Source organism: Colobus angolensis, unplaced genomic scaffold (assembly GCF_000951035.1).
Source record: "Colobus angolensis palliatus isolate OR3802 unplaced genomic scaffold, Cang.pa_1.0 Scaffold115, whole genome shotgun sequence".
NCBI classification, from domain to species: Eukaryota; Metazoa; Chordata; class Mammalia; order Primates; family Cercopithecidae; genus Colobus; species Colobus angolensis.
In genome coordinates, this window is record NW_012112586.1 from 1,249,953 (window position 1) to 1,258,325 (window position 8,373).

At 46.3% G+C, this 8,373-nt stretch overlaps 1 protein-coding gene across 1 annotated transcript in view; it reads right to left on the reverse strand.

Moving 5' to 3' along the window:
- Positions 1-407: 407 nt before the first annotated feature.
- LOC105525462 (EP400 N-terminal-like protein) overlaps positions 408-8,373 on the reverse strand; it is a 13,649-nt gene continuing 5,683 nt past the window's right edge. Inside the window, 4 exon segments of the mRNA XM_011961099.1 lie at positions 408-746; positions 1,399-1,486; positions 6,121-6,185; positions 7,212-7,322. Coding sequence (XP_011816489.1) covers positions 1,450-1,486; positions 6,121-6,185; positions 7,212-7,322 — 213 coding nt within the window. The 3' untranslated portion in view covers positions 408-746; positions 1,399-1,449.

An 8,373-nucleotide genomic window follows, 5' to 3' on the forward strand; every position in this document is an offset into this window, starting at 1 on the left:
CAAAAAAGTTGGATATGTTAAAAAAAAATTAAAGCTTGCCATTAAATTTATAGAATGTTAATTTTTTAGTATGGTATTAACTGACATTATGTGCTTACAACATGGTGCTGTGCTAAGCACCTTACAGATATAACAGTGTTAGTCCTCAGAACAGATCTGAAAAGTGTGATTATCACTGTTGCTCCAATTTTACAGATGAGACAACTAAGATGGGTGAGGTGACGCCACATGGCCACATCCCCAGAGCCAGCGAGGGCAGGGCTGACCATGCTGCAGCCCACACTCGGAGTATCACAGCACGGGCCCCCACAGAGCAAACAACAGTGCGTGTGAAGACAGCCTGAGATCATCATAGAGAAAAAGAGAATGCTTCTACTTGGAAAAAGTTAGGAAAATACATGAAAACTCTTGATAGTTTGGTTTTTAATCACCTGTAGGAGAAACTATGAGTCTGCACAGACACCGCCAGCCCGTGCCCAGTTCTGGGTCAATAAACAGGTGCAAGGGCCCACTCTACCCAGGAACAATCAACAGATGACAGAGTGTGCGGTAGCTTCAGAGCTTCATTGGCTCCCGGCTCCCACAGCCCACTCCTGTACTGGTACCTGCCAGGTACTTCGGCAGACAGATACTTTGTGCTGTTGGCATTGACTGCTGGAGAGAACACCTGATGTCACCTCCAGGTGCTGTAAACCCGTCCCAGGATGGCCCACTTCTAGGTGAGGCCTCTGACATCAAAGGAGAATCTGTGACATCAAATCCAATCACAGCACAGTGAGCCAGGTTCCACCTTCAAAGTTCATGCTACATTATCCCTGGTGCAGAACAGGGAAATAGCACAGAATGTGGAAATAGCACAGAACGCATTGCGGGCAGAACATCCTCTCTCTGATCCTCACCAGGAAGGGAGTCAGTCTCAGGCCTGAGTGGGGCCAAGCTCTTGAGGCACCCATCTTGCTTTGCTCTGAGTCCATGCCCACTGCCAAGTGGCCTGCTCCTAGGGATCCTGCTATCAAGGGGGGTGGCTGGACAGTGAGTGCGGGGACACTCACGTGCCAGATTCTGATGTGCCTGGCCAGCATGGGGAAGCTCCTGAGCACAGAGCTGAGGCCCAGGCCCTGCCACTCCATGAGTGCCCGTGGCCTCCCCAGGCCCGCCTCCCATGCCTCCAGCCCAAGGCTCTAACTGGCCTAAATGATGGCTGAGTGTCAAGTCGCTTTGCTCCAAGCAAGAACTGAGAGGAGGCACAGGGGTGACCCCGTGAGCCCACAGAAGCCATTTGGTACATATTTGTTGACTTACTTAAAATGAAAAAAGTTGGAAAATACACTGCTAGAAGGCTAGAACGGTTTCCTTTTTGTTTACAGGCTGACTTCATGCTGGGTGACTGCTACATACCTGTGGGCGCCAGTGTTCACTGCCTCTTAGATGCTTCCATTTTTATGGAATTCACATCTCCAGGTACTGGAGTCCCCATATGTATTTGCTATTAGAAGACAAAAATTATGGGAAGTATAAATGTGCGTTAACTTTTATCACACTGATTTTAAAATAAGTATTTCTCCACTGTCTCTTCGATTTCTATGACAAAGAACATGATATCACAGCTTAGAGCTATTGGCCAGTGATCATAAACTCAAAAAACCCTCCATATTAGCCTTTGAATTTGACAGAAACAAAAATACTCTTCTCATCGTTTAGTGCTTTTCTGTGTACCACTTGCCAAAGGCAGCACAATAGAACCAGGCTTCAGAAGTAGTATGTAGATAAGAAATCTAAGTCACCACTGCTAACCAAAAGTGGAAGCCAGAATTAAATCACCAGAGGTATCTATGTGAAAACTAAATCTAGAGCTTAGAAAAATAGTTGTATCAACTAAGGCAAAAATGACAATGTCAAAATATTTGTGGAAAGAAATAAAACTCTAAGTCTATAATATGTCTTCACCAAAAAACAGAAGGATTATGTGGATCTGACAACAAAATCTTAGTAACTGGAGAATAATGTGAAAAGAAAAATGTCTAAATGTTTACTGAGTAGAAAGCAGACTTAGGTTTTATAAAGCCCACCACACATGAACATGCATTGTACTCTCAACTCTAACTGAAATGAGGACAAAGCCACAGAGGCCCCTGCAGAGGTATCCCACACACAAGCACCAGAGCTGCTCTAGGTATTGCTTTCCATCTGTTTGCTTGGGAGAAGGTGTAATAAACCTTTCCCCCAACAAGCACAGACCCTCAGGCCTTGCCTTATCATCTGGGGGACTGTGTCCTGCATCTGTGACAGTCGCTTCCAGGACATATCTCCTGGCATAGGTCCTTAGGGACAGCCTCAGAATCAACTCCTCAGAGTGGTCTGCAGCATCTGTAAATAGATTGCTATTTTTGGGATATTGGGATATGAAATATGTATGTATTGATCCTCAGGCATTATTATCATATAAAACAACATTTGTTTCAATATCCTTATATATGAGCCCTTCCTTAAGCAGAATGTTAAGTTTCAGAGACCAAAATAGAATAGAGATTTGGCTGGGCATGGTGGCTCACGCCTGTAATCCCAGCACTTTGGGAGGCCGAGATGGGCAGATCACTTGAGCTCATGAATTCGAGACCAGCCTGGGCAACATGGTGAAATCCCATCTCTACAAAAAAATACAAAAATTAGCTGGGTGTGGTGGAGCGTGCTGATAGTACCAGCTACTCAGGAGGCTGAGGTGGAAGAATTGTTTTGAGCCCAAAAGAGCAAAGTTGCAGTAAGCTGAGATCACGCCACTGTACTCCAGCCTGGGAGACAGAGCAAGACCCTATCTCAAAAAAATAAAAAAGAATGGAGATTGAGACAGGTTCACAATTAAAACCAGTGTGCACTATTACTTCAAAGACTGTCAGAATGCTGCAGCAAGCTGAGTTTCAGAAATACCAAAAAAGGCGGGAAAAGATGCTTAAACAAACAACCAGGCTGGACAACATTAACTTTTTTTAATAAAAAGCTGAAATTTTAACTGGGCATGGTGGCTTACAGCTGTAACCCCAGCTAGTTGGGAGACTGAGGTGGGAGAATCACTCGAGCCCAGGAGTTCTAGACTAGCCTAGGTAACATAGTGAGGCCCCATCTCAACTAAAAATTTTTAAAATTAGCTGAGCATGGTGGCGCCTATAGTCACAGCTACTAGGGAGGCTGAGGTGGGAGGACTACTTGACCCCAGGAGATGGAGGTTGCAGTGAGCCAAGATCGCACTACTGCACTCCAGCCTGGGTGACAGAGCAAGACCCTGTTTAAAAAACAAAACAAAAAATAACAACAAAAAATCCACTTTTGTTTCTTCTTTTTTTTTGAGACAAGAGTCTCGCTCTGTCACCCAGGCTGGAGTGCAGTGGCGTGATCTCGGCTCACTGCAACCTCCGCCTCCCAGGTTCAAGCCATTCTCCTGCTTCAGCTTCCCGAGTAACTTGGATTATAGGCATCTGCCATTTTTGTATTTTTAGTAGAGACGGGGTTTCACCATGTTGGTCAGGCTGGTCTTGAACTCTTGACTTCAAACAATCCACCCACCCCAGCCTCCCAAAGTGCTGGGATTGCAGGCATGGGCCACTGCACCTGGCCCACTTTTGTTTCTTTACCTCATTTAAGGTGTTAAAGGAAATTTGTTTTTTTGAGCCAATATGTTAACACATCATGGAGATACGAGGCTGAGTCAGGCAGACAGCCAGGTTCATCCTCTTAGTGAACAAGGGCAGGCCCAGCCCCAGGGCTGCTCTCCAGGGGCACCGGCACAGGGGTTTCAGCCCTGCCTGGGGCGCTGCACATGTGGCCTTGTAAAAAAGCTCAGTTTTTGGTTTCCACTCCCTACTGCTGGCCTCTCCTTGGCAGTCGTCCAGTTGTTTATCCCCTCCTGCTCTTCATACCATGAACAACGGGAGGACTGCTAAGCCTCAGTCTGGGGCCAAGCTGAGCACATGACAGAGTGCCTCTGTCCAGAGTGTCCCCGGAGGGCAACCTCCCATGGCACACACAGCACCTAGCCCACCTGCATCTGCATCTCCCTAACCGGCCTGCACGGCTTGGTTGAGAAGTAAATGCATGCAGAGCCCCGCCTCCATTGTATTCTTGCCAGAAATGTTCAGCCTAAGTCGAGCAGTGAGAAACGGAACACCCAGGCTGTGATAGTCTCTGCAGAGCAACTGATCTGGGCGCTTCAAAACATCAGTGTTGTGAGAGAAGAAAAAGCAAACCCAGGCAGGAACATGCCTTGAGAGGTGTGGATGCCGGCAAGCGTGGCAGGAGGGCTGTAGTCACATGGGACGTTTTCTTGTTGGGAGACACACAACAAAGGATCCAGGGATGAACAATCATGACTGTGACAACTTTAAAATGTGTGGAGATAGACAGATAGGTAGAACACATACATGCGGCAAAATATTAACAACTGGTGAGTTTCCCATTCACTGTACTGCTCTTTCAACATTTTCAATAATTGAAAATTTTCACAATATGAAATTGGAGAAAACAGCCAGGCGTGGTGGCTCACGCCTGTAATCCCAGCACTTTGGAGGCTGAGACGGGCAGATCACTTGAGGTTAGGAGTTCGAGACTAGCCTGGCCAACATGGTGAAACCCCCTCTCTACTAAAAATACAAAAATTAGCCAGGCATGGTGGCACGTACCTATAATCCCAGCTACTCGAGAGGCTGAGACATGAGAATTGCTTGAACCCGGGAGGTGGAGGTTGCAGTGAGCCAAGATCACGACACTACACACCAGCCTGGGTGACAGACGGAGACTCTGTCTCAAAAGAATACATAAATAAAGAAGTTGGAGAAAAGAAAACTGACACTGCCCACAGCCAGTTTGTTTGGAGAATCACACTGAACTCACCCTGTGTTCTCAACATTAAGAGCGTGACATGAGAAGAGTAGGGTACAGCAGCCCTGTGTTCTGTGTGGGTGCTTGCACTTGCTGGGGCCAGGCCAGAGGTGCCAGCCCTGCCGGCCACAGGTGCAGCACACTGGGCCACCCCAGCCTGCATCCTGCTCCCAGGAACCCATCCCTCCCTCCACACTCCTCCTATGGGATTCCACATATGTCACCAATGCCATTTCTTACTCTGCGTTAAAGCTGTTTTTTCAAAGGCTGCCTCCTTCACTAGTCAATTTTGAACCATCAACAGTGCCAGCTGATTAACAGATTAAAACTCTAAATGTCTATTTTTTTTTTTTGAGATGGAGTCTCGCTCTTGTTGCCCAGGCTGGAGGGCAGTGGCGCAGTCTTGGCTCACTGCAACCTCCGCCTCCTGGGTTCAAGTGATTCTCTTGCCTCAGCCTCCCAACTAGCTGGGATTACAGGTGCCCGCCACCAGGCCCAGCTAATTTTTCCTTTTTTAGTAGAGATGGGGTTTCACAATGTTGGCCAGGCTGGTCTCAAACTCCTGCCATCAGGTGATCTGCCTGCCTCGGCCTCCCAAAGTGCTGGGATTACAGGTGTGAGCCACCATGCCCGGCCAACTCTGAATGTCTTTAGCCGTATGTACATGCATATTTAGTAATATTTTTCTATTACATTATAAAGCATATAGCACACCTATTAGAGTGGTCACTATTAAAAAAAATGTACAAGCATTGGCAAGGATGTGGAGAAAGAAAACCCTCACTCTTGCTAGTGGGATGTGAAATGGTGCAGCTACTATGAAAATGGCATGGACTTTCCTAAAAGTTAAACACAGAGTTACTGCGTGACCCAGCAATTCCACTCTGGGTATATGCCCAAGAGAACAGAAAGCAGGAACTTGAAGAGGTATCTGTACACCTATCTTCATGGCAGCACCGTTCACAATAGCTGAAATGTGGAAGCAACCCAAGTGTCCACCAAGAGGTGGATCCACACCACAGTCTGCCCATGCCCATCCCACGGAGCATGATTCAGCCTTCCACACCACAGTCTGCCCATCCCACGGAGCATGATTCAGCCTTCCACACCGCAGTCTGCCCATCCCACGGAACATGATTCAGCCTTCTAAAGGAAGGAATTCTGTTACAGGCTACAGCATGGGTGAACTCTCAAGACACGATGCTGAGTACAACAGACAGAAAAGGACAAATACTATATGATTCAACTTACTTAGGTGGCTTGAGAAGTGCATTCCAATCCGCAGAGACAGACAGTACAGTGGTGGGTGCCAGGGGCTGGGGGAGGGGGAATGGGGAGTTAGCATTTCACAGGGGCAGAGTTTCTGTCTGAGAAGATGAAAATGTTCTGGAGATGGATACTGGTGATGGCCACACAACAATGTGAACATGCTTCATGCCATGGAACTGTACACTTTTAAAAATGGGTAAAATGGGAACTGTTATGTATATTTTAACATAATTTTTAAAACATGTTTTTAAGTATATAGAAATGTCCACTGGGTGCAGTGGTTCACACCTATAATCCCAGCACTTTGGGAGGCTAAGGCGAGGGATCACCTGAGGTCAGGAGTTCGAGACCAGCCTGGCCAATGTGGTGAAACCCCGTCACTACTAAATACAAAAAATTAGCCAGGCGTGGTGGCACGTGCCTGTAATCCCAGCTACTCGGGAGGCTGAGGGAGGAGAATTGCTTGAACCCGGGAGGCAGAGGTTGCAATGAGCTGAGATTGTGCCACTGCACTATAGCCTGGGCAATAAAGCAGGACTCCATCTCAAAAAAAGAAAAAAGAAAGGAAAGAAATGTAATAACTGAATTGCAGTTTCCAGGAACTCCCTTGTATTCTGAAATCTAAAATCATTGGTTTTTGCTATTCATCCCCTAGAATATGTTTAAAGAACAAAATCAACTCCCTGTAGCAAGAAAATAATTTAGGAAATCTGTTTGTTTAAAAGCAGACAAAGGGGCAAAAAGAGAAACATCCAAAGAGGCCACAATTGTACAGAAGCAATGAAAAATGCAAATATATCAGAAAAGCAAATGCAAATGAAAAACATTCCAGCAGAAAAGCTAACAGAACTAATGATCAGAGACAAACACTTTTTAATTTCAGTAACAGTAGGGAAAAATAACAACATTCAAGCATTAAAACTAAGAGCCTTCACAAAGACGTCTCAAGATGTATTTTGAACAACAGAGGACAGGCTCTTGGGAGACCTCTGGGTCCTGCCTCAGAACATTGAGTCCTCAAATCCGAGTCAGGAAAGTCTGGGGAGCTGCATTGTGGAGCCATCAGAAAGTACCTGGAGCGGCTGCTGCTGGGCTGGAAAAGCCGCGTTAGTCCTCGGGGGAAGCTGGGTTGCCATGGCAACAGGAGTCCCAGGCTGCCCGTGCTTTCTGGCCACAACCTTTACCTGAGAGGGAATATTCAAAGAGAAGAGAGGAAGAAGGGAAAATAATGTTTAAACTTTGCAAAGTTGATCACCACCAGCACATTCCATGCAGCTGGCGGCCTCAGCCACTAATAGAGGGGCACGGGGACAACTTGGCTCGCTGATTGCAATTTAAGGCCTCACACGGCTGGAAAGAACAAATCTGGCCCTAGGCACTGAAGCTTTGTTTGAAGGCCAGTTTAAACCTCAATCTGTGGCCAGCAGGTAGCCACGGTCAGGCTGCACAGGCCGCGTCCACACAGCTTCACGCAGGAGCCCAGTGGCAGTGTCAGAGGACGGCCCACCCCTCACGGCAGGGGCTGCAGATGCCTGGGGAGGCCATGGTGGGGCATGAGGAAGAATGACAAAAAACACTCCCACTGAAAATGTGTCATTTCTTAAAAACACACTTCGATCTGATAAAACAGAAAGACAAATTAATCTGCATCTCCATAATGACAGCTTCTTAGGAGTAAGTAAACCAAAGAATCTTTCCAGAGACATTAACTGCTTCACATCCAGGGTATTCAAATGGGAATACCCTTGAAATTAAATGAACTCAAAGTCAAATGGCACTTTACAGCTTAAAATCACAGAGAGAAATACAAGAAAATAGAAACTGGTTCTTACTTCTGGCCGACAGGTCTAAAAAAAAAAAAAGAAAAAGAAACTGGTTCTTCTGGCTAAATATGTCCAGAAGGCTAAATATAAACAAGCACATATCATCATAAATAATCAAAACCAAACCTTAATATTCGTCAGTACCCTGGAATAAATTAACACTTTAAAGATAATAAATCAGATAGACAGTAAATCTTATGTTCTGTATAAGTTACCACAATTAAGTGGTTTTTTTGGTTTGTTTTTTGGTTTTTTTTTTTTTTTTTTGAGACAGAGTCTCGCTCTGTCGCCCAGGCTGGAGTGCAGTGGCACGATCTTGGCTCACTGCAAGCTCCACCTCCCTAGTTCATGCCATTCTCCTGCCTCAGCCTCCCGAGTAGCTGGGACTACAGCGCCCGCCACCACGCCTGGC